The sequence below is a fragment of the Balaenoptera acutorostrata genome, chromosome 15, assembly GCF_949987535.1.
Source record: "Balaenoptera acutorostrata chromosome 15, mBalAcu1.1, whole genome shotgun sequence".
Classification (NCBI taxonomy): domain Eukaryota; kingdom Metazoa; phylum Chordata; class Mammalia; order Artiodactyla; family Balaenopteridae; genus Balaenoptera; species Balaenoptera acutorostrata.
The window spans coordinates 75,681,438-75,702,658 of NC_080078.1; the positions used below are offsets into that span (position 1 = coordinate 75,681,438).

The 21,221-nt window shown below is 49.1% G+C and overlaps 3 protein-coding genes across 8 annotated transcripts in view; all 3 read right to left on the minus strand.

The window, feature by feature from the left end:
* Positions 1-263: 263 nt before the first annotated feature.
* On the minus strand, positions 264-4,321 carry LOC103012136 (thyrotropin-releasing hormone receptor-like). The gene is given in 3 exon segments (XM_028167218.2): positions 264-680; positions 3,700-3,919; positions 3,921-4,321. Coding segments are annotated over 3 exon segments (1,017 nt in total). The 3' UTR covers positions 264-284.
* Positions 4,322-7,226: 2,905 nt separating this feature from the next.
* OCSTAMP (osteoclast stimulatory transmembrane protein) lies at positions 7,227-13,832 on the minus strand. Its single transcript, XM_007185452.1, is given in 5 exon segments — positions 7,227-7,379; positions 7,382-7,526; positions 7,528-7,883; positions 10,853-11,855; positions 13,789-13,832. Coding segments are annotated over 5 exon segments (1,701 nt in total).
* Positions 13,833-19,480: 5,648 nt separating this feature from the next.
* SLC13A3 (solute carrier family 13 member 3) overlaps positions 19,481-21,221 on the minus strand; it is an 86,538-nt gene continuing 84,797 nt past the window's right edge. For all 6 annotated transcript variants that reach the window (XM_007185354.2, XM_007185349.3, XM_007185350.2 and 3 more), the window contains one exon: positions 19,481-21,219. In XM_007185354.2, coding sequence (XP_007185416.2) covers positions 21,043-21,219 — 177 coding nt within the window. In that variant the 3' untranslated portion in view covers positions 19,481-21,042. The remainder of the gene's footprint in view (positions 21,220-21,221) is intronic.

Here is a 21,221-nt window from a genome sequence, read left to right on the forward strand (position 1 = left end):
CAGATCTCAGCAAAGGGTGTTGAGTATTAAGATTAAAGTTAGTTTTTATTCATTATCTATTCATTTGTTCATATAATAAATAATTGTGGCAACCTCTTAGATTTGTATCTTTATTAAACTGGGAAACTGTTTTACTAAATATACAAATCTAGGCTGTCTGCAATGTTAATGGTGATCCCTAGGGTTGTGCAGTGCACAACGTGTGCACCTCTACCGAACAGCCCTGGACACCACTCTCTCCTCCAATAGCCATGTTTCCCCAAATGCATGGAGACCCCTTCACCTCAGCAGGGGCAAGAGGGTGGGCCTTGCCCTGATGTGCCAGGATCCCCTCCCTGCCTGGGCATCACACTTCCTTGTTCCTTCCAAGAGCCCAGTCTGTGCTGGGAACAGTCTTCGATGACACTGTAGTAAACAGGGGTGGCCTCCTGGGGCGGAAGCTGGGGCACGGCCAGCCAGCACTGAAATAGTCCATGGAAGGCCTCCCGGCATCGCTGGGACATGAGGGCATAGATGATGGAGTTGACTGCGCTGTTCACATAGATGCAAAGGCAGCAGAAGAGAAGGAAGCCGAGGTTGAGGTAGGGCGGGCTCAGGAAGGAATTCACCACCACCAGGGTGGGATAGGGCAACCACAGCAGAGCAAAAAGGACGACCACCACAGCCAGCATCTTGGTGACCTGCAGGGTAAGACAGGAAAAAAGAAAGGCATGGGTGCCAAGGGAGAACCCTGGGTTCTGGGTCTCTCTGTGAGCTTGCGGGAGGAGTAACCCCAAAGAGTATCCGGGCCTTGCCAAGCTGTGCCCTCATGCATGCTCTCCCTTCAACTTCATCCCCACCTAGAAAGCCACTAGACAGTCTTCCCTGCCCTGCTCAAGTTTTTGGAAACCTCCCAGCTGCAATCTACCTCCAAAGCCCTTGGCTGGGCTACCACAGACTGTAAGCAAGTTCATTCATCCGCTGAGCCTCAGCTCCTTCTTCTATAAGACGGAGACACAGTGCTGCCTTCATCGTAGGTGGACGTGAGGAGTGAAGGAGTTAATGCCAGTAAAGAATGTAGAACAGTGCCAGGCCTGTAGTAGATGCTTATGTGGGTTTACTGTGGGTTTACTGCTGCTGCTGCTACTACTACTAACATAACCTCTACTACTATTACTATTGCAATTGCATGAGGTTCAGAGCTGGGTTAGAATCCTGGCTCCACCACGAACCAGCTGTTTGGCCTTAGACATGTCCCTCTCTCCCCAGCATTCCCAGCCACACGCTCCCTTCCGGCTCTTTCACTCACCCTGCTCCCTCCCTCCTGATGCTCCTTCCTGCCTTTGCCCTGGACCGCCTGTAATGCCTCTCCCTGCTCCCTCCTCTTCACTTCCTAACTCTTCAGATCTCAGCCAGCACTTCCCTGACAGCATAGACTAAATAAAGCCTCCTAGAGGTGGTACACGCTGGAAGGTGTTTCAAAAGATAGACAGTTTCTAAATTCCGGAATGAAGTCACCACAAGGGGACATCGTCAATGGAGCCGGACATCCTTAATACCTGGGAGGACAGCAGCTCACAGGTACTCCTACCCCCGGGGTCCTCAGTGACCCCTTCAGAGACCAAAACGTGGGTGGCAAGAGTTCACTTACTAGAGCTTAAATTGCCCAAATAGTTCTGGCACTGGTTCTGTCCAGAAAACCCTGGATACATTCAATCAGCTCTGGGGAATACGGGAGAGACAACTTTCTCATCAAGGAAGAAGCTAGCCTGGAATGTTCCAGCTTATGATCATGTCTCAGAGTCCATGAGTTTAGTTCCTTTCCTAAGAGGCTTGGTTCTGGCTAAGGCAATAAACTCCTGTGCTATAATATTCTCCAGGAAGCGTGAAATCGCAGGAATTCCCTAGTAGGTCTTGACTCCTGATTTTACCAAATTCAGATCCTGTTCCATTCCATTTTAGGTTCGTTTGGGTGATAAATGCTGGATGGCAGTGTGTGGGCTCTGGAGCCAGGTTGCCTGGGTTCAAATCTTGGTTCTGTCACTTACCAGCTCTGTAACCTTGGGCAGCCTCTCTGTGACTCAGTTTCCTCATATGTCAAACTGAGATGATAACAGTTCATACATCATACAGTTGTTATAAAAATTCAAAATGTAAATTTGTATAAGCACTAAGTCCAGTGCCCGGCACATAGCAAATACCCAACAAATGTTAATTGTTGTTGTTGTTGTTGTTATTATTCTCCACCTTGCACTGGGCTTTCTGATTTCCTTTAATGCCTCTTCCCTGTTGGAATTCTACATTGCATTCTGCAAGGACTCTCGTAGGCATGAAAGGAACACTTGGTCCATAGACACAGCCCACCCAGTATGAAAAAAGACATTAATGCCCCAACAAAACAACAATAATAGGTACCATATGTTGAATACTTACTATATGCCATATTTATAATATTTACTACCATCCGTTGAGGTAGATGAGCACTATAATTGTTCTCATTTTACAGAGGAGGAAATCAAGTCTCAGCAAGGTGAAGTGACTTACCCAAAGCCACACAGCAAGACGTTAGCAAAGCTAGGAGCCAGAACCCAGGTCTGGAATACTCTTTTCACCACCAGAAGTTTCACCTAAAGCATACAAGCAGGAATTTGACCCCAGTCCTTCCAGGTTGAGTCTGAGAGTGGTAAACAGTAGTAAATAAGCCAGTGGGAGGGCAGGAGGTGCATTTGTCTGGCACCTAAAGTTAATATTTCAAACCTGCTCAGCCTGTGCCCTGCCCCCTTCCCTCTAATAGTTGCTTTGACCTAAAGTGGCTGCAAGCAGGATGGACCAAAGGGGCTTTTGAGGGCAGCTGGAAGAGCCCCCAACAGTGTGCCCACTGGAGAGGCAGGGACATGGCGCATGTGGTCCTTGCCTGGCTCAGGAGTGACTCAGCCAGGACAAGGTGTCCTCCCGCCTCCCCCGTGAGCTGTGGGTGGGGGTGGAAGGCTGAAGATAAAGACCAGTTGCGCCCAGAGAGCGCTCCTCCCACCTGCATTCCTAGAAAACCCTTGGGAGGCTGCACTGCTGGAATGGGGGTGGAGGAAACGAGGAGCCTGGACACATGCGTTCCTGCACCCAGTTCCCTTAGTGTGTCGTCTCTGTCGCTCCCTTGTCCCCTCTAAGCCTGTTTCCTTGTCCATAAAAACAGGTATGAAACCTCCCAAATAGGGGTACTATCAGGAACCATCAGAGAATCAGGTACACAGTAAGTGCTCAATAAATGCTGAATTTCTCTCGATCTCCCCAGAACCCATCCTCTTGGGCTTTCAGACTGTCCCGGCCCGTTGGAGCAGTTTTAGCGCCAGATGGCGTAGTATAGTCTTGGGAAAGTCACTTCACCTCTCTGAGCCTCACTTTCCCCATCAGTAGAAGAAAGAGAATAACAGCTACGGTGTAGGGACTCGCTGAGGAAGTTTAATAACAAACCGAGATGAATTTAGCGTTTAGTTTGTGACATTGACTCTAAATGAATCATGCCATTTCTGTGCCATTACCTCATACAACAGGAGAGGCAACGGAGGCTCAGAAACGCTCAGAAGTGATATCGCCAAAAACAAGCCTAGTAAGTGGCACCACATGGACTTGAACTTGAACTTGACGCTAGGAGGGCCCAAGCTTCCATCCACCAATCTGCTGCTGGCTCAGTACAGGGGTCCGAATGAGGAGGGACGTCCCTACCTGCTTTCGGGAGTTGAGGTCACCCCTCCTGCCGCGGGAGGAGAAGCGCCCTTGGCCAGCGGGGCCGCCCTGGTGCACAGAGCCCGATCGTCCCCAGTCACCAGGAGGCAGCGGCCCCGCGAGGAGGACACGTGCTATGAGTGCATAGGACACGGTGGCCAGGCCCAGGGGCAGCGCGTACAAGAGAGCAAAGTCCGGGAAATAGACGGGCGGGTAGAGAGCGTGACACGCGGTAGCCGCCCTGCTCCTGTACGCCGTCGGCTCACACGGTCTCGCGCGTGTCCACCAGGAAGAGCCAGAGCGCGTAGGCGCCGGTGTCCAGCCACACCAGCGCTGCAGTGTGCTTGGTCCGTGCCGCGGTGGACAGAGCCTGGGCGCTCAGAGGACGGCAGGTGGCGAGGTAGCGCTCCACCTTGGACGCGTTGATGCCCACGTACTGCAGGTAGGTGATGCCCAGGCAGCCTGCGTGGCCGAAGACCCAAACCCGAGTGGATGCCGCCTCGGCCACGGTGGGCACTTCAGCAGCCAGGAGCACCAGCAGGTCCGCGGTGGCCAGACTCACCAGGTAACAGTTGGTGGGTGTGACCATGTGGCAGCTCCGGACCACCACCAGGACCACCATGGCGTTGAATATTTATTTGTTATCTTTCTTATCCCAACAGAAGCGGCTACATAAGAATCACAGCTACATACACAATACCCAGACAAGTGCGTTGTATATGAGAGGAACTCAATAAATATTTGTTAAATGAACTTATTAAATAAAGGCTCAGAACAGTTAAAGAAGAAAACTTGCCCAGTGTCACACCACCAGGAAATGGCAAAGCTGTGATTTAAACACAGGCACTCTGATGCTAGAGCCCAAGCTTATAACCATTATGCAATAACATTATAGTTAACTTTGATGCAGAGGAGAAATAAATAAAATTTGGGATGGTGTCCAATAAGAAAATAAGACACAAAAGAGATTAATTTTACTCTAGTTATTGGGGTTAGAGTACAGCAGCATCAGCTGGAAAAATAAGACTGGGTTTGCAGAGCAAGTCTGACCTAGAAGATTAACTTTAATTTAAGGCCAGGAAGAAACCTTCTCTTAACATAAAGTTGGGGAGCTGTCCAAGGCCTCTGGTGCTGAATTCCAGGTTGGAGTTGGATGGTGTCACCTCATGGTTTTCATGTTTGAGGTCCCAGGGCACGCGCCCTGGCTACTCATATGTTCCTCCACTATCCCACCCTCACTGGGGAAGACTCTTGACTTAATCACATCCACAAAACCCCTTTGGCCATGTCAGGTGACATATTCACAGGTTCTGGGGATTAGGGTATGGACAGCTTTGGGGGGCATTATTCTGTCTACCACATGCGTGGTACGAGGGAGCTGGCCTTAGGAGGCAAAGCTGATGTGCTTCCTGGGGCCTGATGTGATTCTCTCAAACATACTGGCTGTTTAAGTTGAAACTCTTGTCTGGGGGTGTATTTCTTTTCTTTCCTTTTTTTTTTTTTCAACATCTTTACTGGAGTATGATTGCTCTACAATGGTGTGTTAGCTTCTGCTGTATAACAAAGTGAATCAGCCATACGTATACACATATCTCCATATCCCCTCCCTCATGCATCTCCCTCCCACTCTCCCTAGGGGATGTATTTCTTAGTGCTTTGTATCTTTCCCTTTGGCCACAAACTTGGCCTGATGCAGGCTGCTTCCAGCGCCTGACTATTCCCTTCTGCAAGCCCAAAATCTTCAGGAAGGAGCCGAGACCAGAGAGAGCGCAATTCTACCTCCAGATATCTGGCCGTTCAACTAATTGTTACTGAGCCCTGGCTCAGGTTCTGCTTTAGATGCTAGGAAAACTGTGGAGGACCAGACAGCATGGAGTTTACATGTTTGTGGGGATGACATGAAACACACCAGCAAGTAAACAAAAAAAAGAGGCAGCTAAACATACAAATGCACATGGAATGAAGGATATTGATAAGGGTATGTATAAAGATGGTAAAACAACTTAATATGATAGATCAGCGGTCAGCAAACATTTTATTTAAAGAGCCAGATAGTAAATATTTCAGATTTTCTAGGCCACGTCTCAACTACTCAAATTTCCCATCAGAGCAAAAGAAGTCAGAGACAATACTTAAACTAATGGGTGTGGCAATGGTCCAATAAAACTCTATTCACGGAAACAGGCCCGATTTGGCCCACAGATTGGAGCTTGCTGACTCTGGTGATAGAGTAGAACTAGGTGGGATGGGACAGTTTTAGGTAGAATAGTCAGGGAAGGCTTCTCTGAGGAGGTGACATTTGAGCTAATGCCCAAATGATGCAAAGAAGCCGGCCATGCCGAGACTTGAAGGAAGAGTGTTCCAGGATGTGGGAATAGCAAGGGCACTGCCCCGAGGTGCAAGCCAGCCTGTGAGGAGCTTAAGTCCATGTGGCCAGGGCATAGAGAGGGAGGAAGAGGCTGGCTCAGTCAAGGTTTTGTGACCCAGGAAAGAGCTCTCAAAGGGATAACTACAGAGAGTTGTTTTTTTTTTTTTCTTTTGGCCTCACAGCATGCAGGATCTTAGTTCCCTGACCAGGGATTGAACCTGTGCCCCTTGCAGTGGAAGCACGGAGTCTTAACCACTGGACCGCCAGGGAATTCCCTAAAGAGAATTTAATGAAGGCATAGAGGTGGGGACTTGGTTAAGGGAATGATAATGACACCCCCAGAGACCTGTACCTGGTAGATGGAAGCTGTGCCTCTCTGGAACTCAGGGGGAACCGTAGCAGTGGGAGCAAGGTCACCCAGAGCATGGAACGTGGCCTTTGCCAAGTAAGCGCCCAGAAGGCCGCAGGGATAAACAGCCTGACCTCTCTCTCCCTTCCCACTTTAAATCACCTGCCGGTGCCTCCCATTGGCTGAGCCCAACCAGGAGTCAGAGGTCAAGGGAACCAGGGTGATAGAACCACAAATGTCAGACTCCTGGGAAAGAGAGCAGGTGAGAGAAAGGCAGAGAATAACCTGGAGGGAAAAACAGGGAATACCAAGCCCACAGGGTAAGGAGTTGCGATTTTATTGTAACTTCCATAGGGTTGGAGTTGCCATAAAATACGGATTACCCATCAGTTTGAATTTCAGATAAACAACAAATATGGGTTTCGCATAAGTAGCCTCGGGACGTACTTATACCAAACCCATATTCGTTGTTTATCTGAAATTCAAATTGAACCAGGTGTCCTGTATTTTTATTTGCTAAACCTGGCAACCCTAGATGGGAAACCCCTGAAGGAATTTGAAGCAAAGGAATAACAATCTAATTTAGAATTTAATAAATACATTTATTTATAAAATCAAGAAAATTTTAATGACTATAAATAAGTTCAGAAGATTCAGAGACAGATAAATAAGTTCCAGGGGCATTTAGACACAGTCAGGGTGCAAAGTCTCCATCTACCAGGTACAGCAGCCGATGCAGATGGGAGCCTGGACAGACACCTGGCACCGGCCGCAGGAAACTTGTCTTCACTTTGCATCGTCCTTTTCTGTTTATCGAGGCCTTTCCTGCCCAATATCTCATTCCTCCCTTAACACATTCCCGTGTGCAAAGTAGGTCACATTAATTGTTGTTATGCAGTCCTTATGCAGATCTAGAAACCAAGGCTCAGAGAGGTGAAGCGACCTACCCAAGGTCACACAGGGGAGGCAGCAGAAGGGCCAAGGTTACCACTCAGGTCTGGGCAACTCCAAAGTGCTTTCCTCTCGGCGCCACTGCTCTCTGTCCTTCCAGGTATCCAGCAGGTCTGTCTAGCCGTTCTAGGCGCTTGCTGCCCGGCCCGGGTTTCAGGAGCAGGATGGAGTGCCCGGGACCAGCTGCTGGCCTCGGTGCCTGTCATATCTTCGCTGGAGCCGGGCATGAAGGTGGCGGACCCTCCTTGCCTCCTGGGTGGTGAAGAAGGAGGCAGCGATGCTGTGCCTCAGGCGGCGGGCGTAGGTCTCCAGGAGGACAGTGGAGCAAGCGACCAGCTGCAGGGCGCCTGCAGCCAGGGGGGCGGCTGTGTGCGGGCGCTGGGCGGGCAGCAGCGGGCAGCCAGGGGCGATGAAGCGCAGCTCCCATTGGAAGGAGCTGCGGGCAGAGAGGAAGGGGCTCTCCGGAGGCGGCTGGTTGAAGAGGAAAGGGATGAAGCCCAGGATGGTGTATGCAGCCTTCAAAAAGGAGAAAAAGGCCGAGTCAGCAGACAGACACCCCAGCCGTTCCCTGCCCCCCACCACATCCGGATGCTCGTGGGTCTGGACGGGTCCAACTTTCCCTGTCCTCATCTGCAAAATGGGCACAAAATCTGACCATCTTGAGGAAGGTCAACTGAGATCAGGAATCTGAAACAGGCTTTTTGCGGAATGAAAAACACCATACAAATGCTATTTATATTGTTATTACTCTCTTTGCAGAGAACACTTTAGAGAAAACCAATTCATGCTTACGGGCATTTACTCTTTTCTGAGCCCTTAGTGAAACTTCAGATGTTCTAGTCCATCAAATAAGCACAATTTTATGAAGTTGAGTCCATGAAGAGCCTCATTTAAAAGACGGGAACCTACGGTCACACCATGGGTTACATGCAGCCCACCCAGGGGTCAGTCCCAGCCAGGGTGGGTCCCAATATCCTGCTCCTAAGTATTAGGCCCTACAGTTTCCATGGGGCATGTTGGAACAAGAAGGATGGGGTCTAGAGAAGCAGGGAGGTCAGAGGTTAACCATTTGAACTTCGGCGACGGACTTCTTGGATTGGATCCTGGCTCTGCCCACGGACATCTTCCCCATAAAGCACAGTGCTGGGGACCCACAGTACTTTTAGGGGCCTACGAAAATATTTTATTTTCTTTTAAAATGAGAATTAAAAACCAAACTTTTAAGTTGACGAATATGTTTTACCATATAATACTAATATATTTGTCATTATACCAATGCCATCATTAATATTTTTTCTGGAGAAAGGCGTCCGCAGAAGTAAACCTGTCTAGGGCCCACCAAAGACACAGTGCAGCCCTGGTTCTGCACTTACAGGCTGGATGAATTGGGGCAAGTTCACTGACTTCTCTGAGCCCCGGTGTCTCCATCGGTAAGTCAGCGGTGATACTAATTCCTGTCTTTCTTACAGGATCACAGTGGCAATTAAATGAACTATTTTATTTCATCAGTTCTGGGATTCTTTTTTTTTTTCCCACATTTTCACATCTTTGCGATGAAGGTGTGTCTTCAAACTTTATTTTTAAGTTACACGGGGGCAGAGCATATTTCAGGGTCAGAAGGAAGACTTTTTTTTTTTGGCTGTGTTGGGTCTTTGTTGCTGCACGCAGACTCTCTAGTTGCGGCGAGCAGGCTTCTCATTGCGGTGGCTTCTCTTGTTGCAGAGCATGGGCTCTAGGCGTGCAGGCTGCAGTAGTTGTGGCACGCGGGCTCAGGAACTGTGGCTCATAGGCTCTAGAGCGCAGGCTCAGTAGTTGTGGCGCACAGGCTTAGTTGCTCCGTGGCATGTGGGATCTTCCCGGACCAGGGCTCGAACCTGTGTCCCCTGCATTGGCAGGCAGATTCTTAATCACTGCGCCACCAGGGAAGCCCGAAGGTGTGTCTTCAAATCAATATGACTGGTAACATGCTTTCTGGTCAGAGGGTGCCAGCAGCAAAACTTGTGGACTGAGTGTCCACAGTCTGGAAGAAAATGCTGGGAAACACAGTGGAGCATCACCAGTGCTCTGTCTCAAAAGCACAGAGAACAGTATCAGGTGAAAAACCAGACACTGACAACTCACGCAGAGTCATTCCAAAGAGTCAGGCTTGAATGGGAGGAGGTTTCAGGAAAAGCTTCACAAAATTGCTTCACTATTTGTCTTGTTATCCGTGAGAAAGATGATAAAATAAATCTATGTTAAATGATCAGTGAACTGTTTTATATGAATACAATTAACATTCTAAATGATAAGAAGGCACTGTGTCATGGTTTAAGTGGCAGCCTTTTCTTATCTAATGGTGCATAGAATGATGATGTGACTTGCAGAAAATGGCATCTTAGATTTGATGAAATACAGAAAATCAGGTAACACACTTAGCACATTGCCTGACATGTTTCTTTACTGTGACTGACAGTAAGAAATGCATTTTCTGAAGAAAATTTTCATAGAACAATACATCCCCCATCACCTATGGTATACTCTGAAATACATTTCTAGTCTATTCTATCCATTAAAAAAAAACACAGTGACCATGACCCCCTAAATTGATTAAATTGATTTTATGCAGTTTGAAGAACACTTTCCTAGTAGATACATAATAAGTACTCAGCAAATATTAGTTATTAATATTATTAACTCAGGGTCTGACACTTTGGCATGTTTTACACAATGGACTTTTGTGTGAGATCTCACCATTAAAAAGAAAAAGATTCATGGCCAAAGAAAATATTAAAAACCACAAAACTTGATGAGATCATAAATTTTTCCAACAGTAAAGAGATGGTAAATATATATTACCATTAAAATAGTAAATATTTTAGGCTTTGCAGGCCATACAATCCCTGTTGCAATGATTCAACTCTGTAGAGCAGGCATAGACAATATGTAAACAAAGTCATGGCTAATTTGAGTCCAATGAAACTCAATTTGTAAAAACAGGAAGCTGGCAGAATTGGCCCGTGGGCTGTTCCTAAGGCTTCCTCCAGTCTGTTATCTACAGATGTGAGCTATTAATAATTAATAGTCACTATTTATTAAACATCTCCTATGTGGCATGGAGCTGACTAGGTACTTCTAGAGACTAACACATTTTAAGACTCACAGTAACCTTGTAGGGTAAGGAGGATCGATCCAGTTTGTACAAGTGAGAAAAATGAGGCTGGGATATGCTGCGGCGTGTGAAGAGTGGCCTTGGGGGGCAAATTATTTTAATATCTCTGGGTATCAGTATCCTCACCTGCGATAAGGGGTGAAAACAGAACCCACTGCCTCAGCTGTTGTGAGAATTACGTGGTTCATTCGCCAAAGCCCCTGGATCCCACAGCGTATCCAAGGACCACGACTTGAAGGCAAGTAAAATTCAATTTTGAGTCAAGGGTTTAACAAACCCTATCCTTTCCCTCAAGGAAATGACTCTATGCCCACCTTCCTGTCACGGCACTTACATCATATTTGACGGTGAGCGTGACGGGCACAGTGGGAAGCTCCTGAGCCCAGCCCACGGCTGCCCGCGCCAGGAGAAAGGCCACGTGGTCCATGGCCACTGTCACAGCTGTGGCCATCAGGAGTAGGGTGAGCAGCCCCAGCCTTAGGAGACAACGCAGCAGCTCCCGCTGGGACAGCCTTGGCCGGGCCGCCCAGAGCAGCCAGGCTGGTGGGGAGGCCACCAGGTGTGTGGCCCCAACCTCTGCCAGCTGCTGAGCCAGCTGCCAGGTAGCATAGATGTTATCAAACTGCAGGTCAGTCAGGTATCGATGGAGGTACCAGGCTGAATCCACCAGGAGGCCCAGCATAAAGAGCCCCGTGACTGCCCGCTGGGTCCCCAGTGCTGCCACTTGGGCCAAGGACTCCAAGCCAGAGAAGTCCTCCAGGACCTGCTGAGTGACCCTGAACATGTGGAGCCGGAAGGCGGAGCCATTGCCCTGGGCCTGGAGCATCAGGCCCTGGCTGCCTGCCTGGCCGTCAGGGCCCAGAGCCTGGGCTGCTCTGTGCAGCTGGTGAGTGGTGTTGAGCAGACTCTCCAGGGAGCCCTCCGTGACGCACCTCAGCACCTGCCCAGCTGCGTGCATGTTGGCCAAGATGTTGGGCACCACGACAATGGCCAGGGTGACGGTACTCCAGGATAGGAGCAGGCGGCGGCCCTGCTCTGTGCCCAGGGTGGGCACGCTGAGTGCAAACAGACAGCGGGCGGGGGGCACCAGGCCCAGGCCCAGGAAGGCCAGGAGGCCACAGACAGTGGCCACCATGGCCGAGGGCCCTAGAGGATAAAGCAGCAGGGACACCAGCCCATGGTAGGTCAGACCCGCGGCAGCAATGGCCAGGGAACCGCACAGGAGGAGCTGGGTCAGCAGCTGGCCCCAGCTGGCTGGGACAGGCTGCGAGAAGGCAACCCAGGCGGCCTGCAGCAGGGCAAGGGCCTTGTGGAGCCCCAGGTACCAGAATCTCCACCTGCACACAAGGAAATAGGGGGAGCCTCTATCAGGAGGGTTGGGGCATTGTGTGTCTGCCCAATGCCCCTGCCCTACAAACTCGTCAACTGCCAACAGGCTCCACCCCTTTAGCCACAGTGGTGGGCACTCCTCCCAGGTGGGTCAATCAGAGTAACCCATCCCAAACCCACATGACCTAAGCTGAGCCAATCAGAGCCTTCCCCAGGATTATTCTCACTGAGTTGTCAGGGAAGAACTAGTTTCCATGCAGTTCCTGAGGATGAGAGGATGAATACCTGGGCTGCTTGTGTCTTGTGAGGGCAACTGGTGCAAGGGAATGAAAGAGTCATGGAGAGAGAAGCACAAATGAAAGAGAGAGGATGAGAGAGAAATGGGGAGAGATGCTTTTTCACTTGAATTCATAGTCTTGGTCAGCTCAGTGTGACCCTGGACACTCCTTCTTTATGGATCTCATTGTCTCCTCTATAATTCAGAGGATGGGAAGAGTGGACCAGTTGATCTCTGAGGAACTTTTCTCCTCTATTGTACTCTTATTTATTCATTCAACAAATATTTATTAAGTAACTACTATGTGCTAGCCATTGGAGAAACAGGAATGGATAAAACAGAGGAGAACTCCTGGCCTCATAGAGCTTCCATGGAAGAGTGAGAGCAGAGGAATAGTAAGAAGAGGTTGGGCTCTGGATACATTTTGCTGGAAGAGCCAACACAATTGGCAGACTGACTGGTTGTGAGTGTGAGAGAAAGAGGTGGGTTCAGGATGACAATGAAGTTTTGTGTCTGAGCAGCTGAAAGCACTGAGGTGTTGTTTCCTGAGATGGGAAATCTGTGGTTGAAACAGGTTTGAGTGGAGGGGGGAGAGGAAGAATTCAGCTGGCAGTCAGAAATTTGAGGTGCCAATTTTGCCATTTGGCAGAGCTGCTGAATGTGTGATTGGAAACAATCTGGAATTCAGAGGAGAGAGCGGGCTGGAGATATAAAGCTGGGAGTTGTGGATTGATAGACGGTATTTAAAGCCATGGGGTAGATGAGATTCCTTAAGACAGTGTGTTGACGGGAAGGAGAGAGCTCTGAGGACAGAGCCCAGTGGCACTCCGGGGTTCATGGGCTGGGAGGTGAGGAGGAACCAGCACAGGATACCAAGAAACCAGGCGCTGTGGAGCTTGGGAAGCCAAGTCAATGAAATGTTTCAAGAAGAAGGGAGTGAGCAAATGTGCCAAGTGCTGCTGATGGGTCAAGAAAGATGGGAGCTGAGCAATGACCATTGTATTTAGCCACGTGGAAGTCACTGGTGACCTGGACAAGGGCAGGTCAGCACTGATGGTGAGGATGCTAGAGGAGATGATGGAAATTTGAAGGTGAAGAAGAAGGTATAACATAGGTGGCCAGGAAAGTGGGAGAGTAAATGAACTAGGGAAGTTATATACATGCTGGGCGGCATTGAGGACCCACTTGAGGTTAGAGGTGATGAATTATGGTCTTCCCGGTCCCGCTGACATTTTAATTTGGGACTAAACTGCTTTCTACTGTATAATTCACATTTAAAACATGGTAGCTGTTAAAATGATAGCTAATAATTTGAATGATATCGGAATGGAAAACCAGTTCTAAGTCATACTGGGTGCAAGGTCTGTGCTGAATGTTGTAAATGCTAAGGAACCAGCTGCCATTCGTTGGGTGCTTACTCTGAGCTGAGCACAATGGCAAGCCCTAAGCATGCGTTTTCTCATTCAATTCTCACAACAGTCTCGTAGACATTATTATTACTCCCATTTCACAGATAGGGAAACTGAGGCTCAAAGAGGTGAGGATTTACCCAAGGTCACACAGCCAGGGAATGGCAGAGACTGAGACCTAGCTCATACCCATCAGGCCTGACCACTGACTGTTTTCTTGCCTGTGGCCCCCAGTGTCCAAGTCCCCAGACCTACCCGGTCCTGATGAGATGCTCAGCTATCTCCCGGGGGGCCCTCATGCTCCCTGAACAGCAGCAGATCTGGGCAGGCAGGCTCAGGCAGCGAAGGTAAGTGGAGAGGAAGTGGGGGGAATTCCGTCCTCCAGAAGTGACCAGAATTATCACTTCTGCTTTTCTGCCCTGAATTAAGTGCCTCTGGTGGCCTTGTCCCGCGCTGCCTGGGCCCACCTCCCAGGGGGTTGGGCAAGCTGACTCATCCTCTTCCGGCAGGCAGGAGCCAGTGGAAGGTGTGGGAGGAGAGAAAAGGCCTTTTCCAAGTCTCTAATCCTGATAGCAGGAAGGTAGAATTAGTCCCATTTTACAGAGGAAGAAACTGAGGCTCAGAGAAGCCATACAGCTCATTAGCGGTAGTGCTGGGGCTAGAACTCAGCTCGGCTTCATGTTCCCTCCCCCTGCATAGTTATGTGCCCCCAGAAGAGCCTGATCCCTAACTCTTAGGGGGTGGAAACCCACAGGAGACAATTGGGCCTCTGCTATGACTCTTTCCAATCATCAGGGACTCTGGTCTCCCTCTCAGCTCCCTTCCTGTCTTTATCCCAACATGGACCTGGCTTCCAATCACAGTTCTGTCCCTCCCTAGCTGTGTGACCTTGGGTAGGTGATCTTGCCTCTCTGTCTCAGTTTTCTCCTCTTAACAGAGCGTATTGATAAGAACAGTTAACATTTATCGAGCACTTGTTAAGTATCAGGCACGCTGCTACATAGCTTCTATTAGCGTTCACTGAATCTTTTTTTTCCAACAACCTTTTGTGGCGGGGACTGTTATTTCCATTCTTCAGTTCAGAAAACTGAGATCCAGAGACTTAAGTCCCTTAACCCAGCCGCTCAGTTAGTAACGGGTAGAGCCACGATTTATAGTCAGCATCCTTGCTCCAGAGTTTACTGGTCAGCCACTGGGCCCTACTGGTGGGGAGGGAAGAATTCACAAGATTCACGTTGACCTTGGGATGCATCTGGCACTGCCAAGAGTAGACACTCAGTGAATGTGAATTCTCTCTTTGTGGGCTCTGCCGCAGTCACTGCCCCGCAGGTGCACTTCTGGGCTGTTCTGAAAGCCAGTCCCTTCCTGGAAAGCAGACCCTCCTCCCGCCTACACTCCAGTGTCTCTGTGCCCCATCACTGCCAGCAGGACCACCTCCGCCAGGAGGCCTCTCCTGATCCCCCAGCCCCCCACCCTACAGGATGGACTGGGGCGGGGGGCACAGTTAGGCAGTATTCCAGACTCCCTGTCATTTCCTTTCTAAGGACATTGCCTGGGTCACTTGCTCAGGCCTGAAGGAGCGTGTCCCATGGCTCAGATAAGGGAAGTGGCATTCTCATAGTCACACAATTGGATGAGACACCTGTAGTCGTCAGAGGGCTTAACACCCTTCCTGGATCACAAGCCCCTCTAGGAAGCCAGGCCACTGTCAAGTCTGCAAAGAACTGGGCACACAGAGTAGACCAAGAGCAGGAAACGCAGGCACCTGCAGGGGCCACCTAAGGTAAGGAGCAGAGGGCCAGGTGGAAACAGCGGTGAACTGCCATGTGGAGGCCCTTCGAAAAGGGTAGCTTCTACTCCGCTTCAGCTAAGGGTTGAAGCCCCTCGAAAATGAGGCCCAACATTACCAGGGTGGCCAGTTTTTCCAAAGATGCCAGTCATTCCCAATTTTATGTAGAAGTCTCCAAGTTTCAAAAGACAGTATTTTAAAAAAATGAAAGACCATTGTGCAGGCCAATCTTGGTAGGTCTGTGGGCCAAAGCCAGCATGAAGGCCACCAGTTTACAAATTCTGACAGAGGCCTCAGTAGGACTGATGCAGGGAGCTGTCTAGCTGTTCCTCTGATCTGCAGGGTCCCTGGGGTGGAGGTGGCAGACCTTCACTCAAATGCCAGCTATGCCACTTACTGTGCTGTGTGACCTTGGGAAAGACACTGTCCCTCTCTGAACTTGGATGTACTCTGCTATAATGAGGAGAATACTAGTACGTGCTTCTTAGGGTTGAGAATTCAATGTGATAATGTATGTTCAGTGCCCAGTAAACAATATGTAAATGCTCCAGGCCAGCTCCTTCCAACCTGGACTGATAGCTTGGCCTGAGTGAGCCTCAGGCTTCTCAGACCAGATCGTACAGGCCTCTATGATGCCCACTGGACCAGATCCCATGGCCTGGGTCCCATCACACAGGAAACTTCAGGGCATTGTGCTGGTTGGAGGGAAAAGTCCTGGAAAACACTGGCATTTGCCTAGTTACTGCACTGGCACAAGGGAGCTGATTGGTTAAGGAACATGTTGGTCATTTCCCCAGGGCCTCTAGTGGATGCATAAGATCTGGGAGGATGTGAGCATAGGGAGGGAAAGGGCAGAAGATATTTTTGGCTTTTCTCAGCACATACAGGCAGTCACTTCTGCCTATATAAGGCTGGCCTGAGCCTAAGCCCACAACATCTGGAAGGAGTGTCTGAATCATCAAAAATAGAATGAGCTTTGTTGAGGGGAATTCTGGGTGGAGGATTCAGAGCCATAAGACAGAACATGAAGAGGAAGTGGTAAGTCTTCAGATCTAGAATCATAATCAGAGGTCCATAGAATATTAGAGTCATTGAATTTTACAGCTTGTGGGGGTAGAATGTTGCCACCATCCAGTTGGCTTCAGAATGTGGAGAGGTGGCTAGAGTCTTATCAAACAGGCAGTGCTCTCTTAGAGAAATGATGTGAGTCGCATAGAAAGTTTTTAAATTTCTAGTGGTCACATTAAAAAAGTGAAAATAATTTTAATAAAATATTTTATTCAACCTAATACATCCAAAATATTATCCTTTTAACATGTAATTAATACAAAAAATTATAAAGGAGGACCTGGATTGGCTGCATCAAAGGACTCCCTTACATTCTGGCTTCTGTTGGCATGACGGTTAATTTTATGTGTCAACTTGGTTTGGCCACGGTATCCAGATATTTGATCAAACATTCTTCTGGATCTTTCTGTGAGGGTGTTTCCAGATGAGAGTTACATTTAAATCAATGGAGTTTTAATAAAGCAGATTGCTCTCCATAATGTGGTGGGCCTCGTTTAATCAGTTGAAGGCCTGAATAGAAAAAAAGGCTGACTTCGCCTAAGCAAGAGGGAATTCTGCTAGCAGGCTGCCTTTGGGCTTGAACTGCAACTCTTTCCATACGTACACATCTTGTTGGTTCTGTTTCTCTGGAGAACCCTCAACGATACAGCTGTCTTTGCCCATTGGGAAGCCCCAGCAGGAGAGCTGAGAGAGAGAGAGGGGAGGAAGATCCAGGGCAGCTACCTCCCTGTGAAGTCATCAAGGGCTGGGTGTGTTCCTGGACTAAAGTTGCCAGCTCCAGGTCAGCAGCTGTCCCGCAGACCCCGGGCTGAGAGGTGCTTCTCCATGACTAGCCTTCCCTCTCACCACCAGGGTCTATGCTTTCTCTTGTGGTTTCCATAAGTGACCACCTGCCCACACCTTGTAACTAGACCCTCCTCTCTCAGATGGGGAAACCAAAGTCCAAACAGTAAAGGGCCTGCTTAAGGTCATACAGATGTTATGGGTGGAGCCAGCTGTCCAATGCGGCTTACTGAACTCCTCACTCAATGACTTTTACTCACATTTTTCCCCCATTTACCATCACAGCTTCCATCCCTCTGCCCACATGATCCTGCACTTCTATTTGACGTTTGTGCCGGAGTCTGTCCATGTCCGTGCTATCACTCCACATTTCATCACGTCTGCTTGTGGCCATGTTTCCACGGTGTGCTTGCTCCATGTTTTATTTAAATGCCCCTCTTCCCCAGTGATGGTCACCTTGGTGGCCTCCAGCTCCTTGGTACCTCAAACAACTGTGGCATGAATATCCTCCTACATTGTCTCCTTAGGGACCCATGCGATAATTTCGCTGGGATAGAAGCCCAAGAACAGGATGGGCCATAGGGAATGCAGACAATGAATCCCCGATTACCGCCAAGTTGCTTGCCAGGCTGATGGTAATAGTTTGTTGTCTCGCCAACAGAAAACAAGGGTTTCTGTGTCCTCCCATTTCACCATCACTCACTGTCCACTTTTCTAGTTTTTGCCAGTCTGATTGGCATGTTGTTGAACCTTGGTTTAACTTGCACTTACCTGATTACAAGTGGTCTGAGCATCTCTTTATAAACCCGCTGGCCACTTACATATCCCTTTTTAGAACGGCATATTCATAACTTTCACCCAATTTTCTCTTGGGTGTTATGGTGGAAGGCTTCCAAAGTTGGTGGCTAGCCATCTTCTGCCCTGTATGCGGATGTCACTCCCCCCATCAAGGAGCGGAGTTATTTCCCTCCCCTTGAACCAGGCTAACCCTGTGACCTGCTTTGACCAATAGAATGTGGCAGAATTGACGTTCTTGGACTCCCAAGCCCACGCCTTAAGGGGACTTGTATCTTCTGCTTTTGCCTTCTGAGTAGCCCACTGCCGTGTACAGAGGTCCAGGCTGGACTCCTGGAGAAGCCACATGACCCTGGAGGGTCCACAGCCATCACGGACTTTCCAGCACCAGCTAAACCCCCAGCTGAGTGGCCCCAGCCACACCATGTACAGCAGAGACAAAACCGGGCCTGCAGAACTCTGACCAAGTGCAGAAATGTGTTGTGTTTTAAGGCCCTGAACTTTGGAGTGATTTGTTATGCAGCCTCAGGTAAGTGTTTTGTTTTTGTCTCTTCTGGGTTCTGGGTATTCCTTGTGTATTCCAGATGAGTCCTTGGTAAACTTCTAATGACTCTGTACCACCCCTGCCATCTCCTTTCCTCCCACACCACCTTGAGCACATGGCTGACTCCTACTGGTCTCAGCCCAGGGCTGCCTCCTCAGAGAAGTCCTCCCTGACCACCCTGGCTAACATAGCCTCTGAGTAGGTTTCTCACATTGGCCAGTTTCATTCTCTTCTTAGCCCACATTATGACCCAGAGTCACTTTACCTATTTGTTTACCTGCCTACTGCCTGTCTCCTGGGCTAAGTTCCATGTGGCTAGGGAGAGTGAACTAGCACGTAACAGATTCTAAATAAATACTGTTGAATGAATAAATGGAAGAATGAGTGAATAAAGAAATGAACCAAACAGACCCCAGATTGAAGAGTGAGTTTGCTTTCTCATAAATTCTGGTATAGATTTACTTATCAAATGTTTACTAAGCATCTACTATGTGCCAGAAACCATTCTAGGAATTGGAGTTAAAACACTGGACAAAATAAAGTTTGTATTCTCATAGGTTTATTTTCTAGAGGGAAAGAAAGTTAATAAACAAGAAAATAAATAATACAGTGTCCTGACTAAATATTAAGGAGAAAAATATAGCAGGATAAGGGTATAAAAAGTAATGAGGGTGATATTTTAGACCTGATGGTCAGGGAAGCCTCTGGGGAGGTGACATTTGAGCAGAGACCTGAATAAAGTGAGAAACAAGCATATATTTAGGAGCAAAGTGTTCTAGGTAACAGAAATAGCATATGCAAAGGCCCTGAGGCAGGAGAGTTTGAGTATGTGGCTGGAGTAGAGTGGAGAGGGGAGAGCAGTAAGGAAGTAAGGTCAGGGAGGTCAATTCTGTGAAACCTCCAGTTCCAGAATTTAGGGCTTTGAAGCTCTTTTATGGCCACAAAGGCAAATAATCTCCAGGCCCAGGGTTGATTAACATTCTTTATTTTATAGAATTCTCAATCAGAAGTATTTGAAATCACGATTCATCTGGTTATAAGCCCCTTGGGTTTCTCTGTGAATGAATTTCTCCACTGCCCCATCCAATAGAGTGCACGCCCCACCCCAAGGGGCTGTAACTGTGACTAAATCTTGAAGTAACCCCACGGGAAGGACAGGGAGCCCATTCTCCTTCCTCCCCACTGCTCCCAGGGGGACATCCATGACTCACTTGGGCTGTTTCAAGAACAAGTTCAGTCCCTGGGTGCTGCTTCCCAGCCCGAGCTGCTTGGGGAACCTCATCCCTCAGAGGCGTAGGAAGTTGGGGGTGAGCTTTCTGGGCCCCTCAGCCAGTGCCTTTTCTGATGCTGGGCTAATGCCTGCCTACTGATTCCACAGGTACTTCCTGAGCACCCGCTGGGTCCAAACTGTGCTATTCACTGGGGATGCCAAGATGTTCCTACTTGAAGCAAGGAGGGGTCAGATCCTCTAGGACAGGCCCCACCAGCCACTGGCTCAGGGGAAGTCTTAAGTTGTCCTTGTCTGTAGAAGAGGATTATGGTGTTTCCCTGCCTGAGACATTTGACCTTTTACAAGGCCCCAGTTTATCTTTTGACTTTTCTCTCACCCTTAAAAAATGTGGCCTTTGCTAATCAAACATGCTTACCGCTTTGGGTCGGGGTGGGGAGGTAAAGACCAGCTCCTGGAACAAGAAGAAGCCTGCAGCCACGAAGGCCCCTGCAGGCCACGTGCGGGAGGGGCCTGGCTGGAGGGGCCATGGGTCACCTGTGAGAGGGCATGGCCCAGACTTGGCCTGACCCTGGAACTGTGGCCACACTGAATCAGACTGAACAGGAAAATCCTAATAAGCTTGGGTAGAAAGGTCTAGAACTCCCCTTGTGTGCTCGGGAGCCCGGAGAAGCAGCAAGGAGGCTTTGCACGATCTCCATGTCCTCAGGATGTCATCTGTCCCTCCCCCTGTCTCCAGGGATTGAAAATACCCCTGGCTGCTGGGTATCAGCAGGGGTGATATTCGAATAACTGGCAGAGAATTGGCCCCCACCAAGCAGAGCACACACCAGCTGTGACAGCTGGAACAGCTGGACTGGGACACAGCAGCCCCAAAGTCTCTTGAAGGAAGGTGATCCCTAAAGGCAAGATGGTCTCTCCAGATGGTAACTCGTGTAGTCAGTGAGGGATGCTAGCTGCGCTTCCTACCCTACCTATTCAAGGCAAACGCCATTCCAGATTTGCTTATTGTTGCTGAAATTGGGCTTTCTTGCTTCCTAACCACAGAACAGCTCAGAGATAAAGGAGTTTGTTGCTCAGGCGGCAGATCTGGGAGGTAGCTGCACCCTCAACTGCATGACAGAGGAGAAGATATCCTAGACAACGAGACTATGGACCCAAGTGGACCACTGGAAGTCACCCTTGCTTGCTGCGTACTGGATCACAGAGAAGAATTGCTTGATCATCCTGTAGGGTCCTGGCAGCAGATGATGGCGAGACCTTCTGGGAGGGCCCAGCCCAAAGACAGTACCTGAGGGGGACTCAGAGGGTCTGAAATGTGTCATTGGCCAAGGTGGATGGCAGTGCTGTGACATTGGTCAGGTGGAGGTTGGCCCAGTCCGGGAAGGTGCCCAGCTGGAAGATGGTCTGTGCCCAAGTATTCATGGCCAAGCTGAGCAGCAGGACGCCCATCACGTTCATCAGGAGTCCCGTCCGCGCCT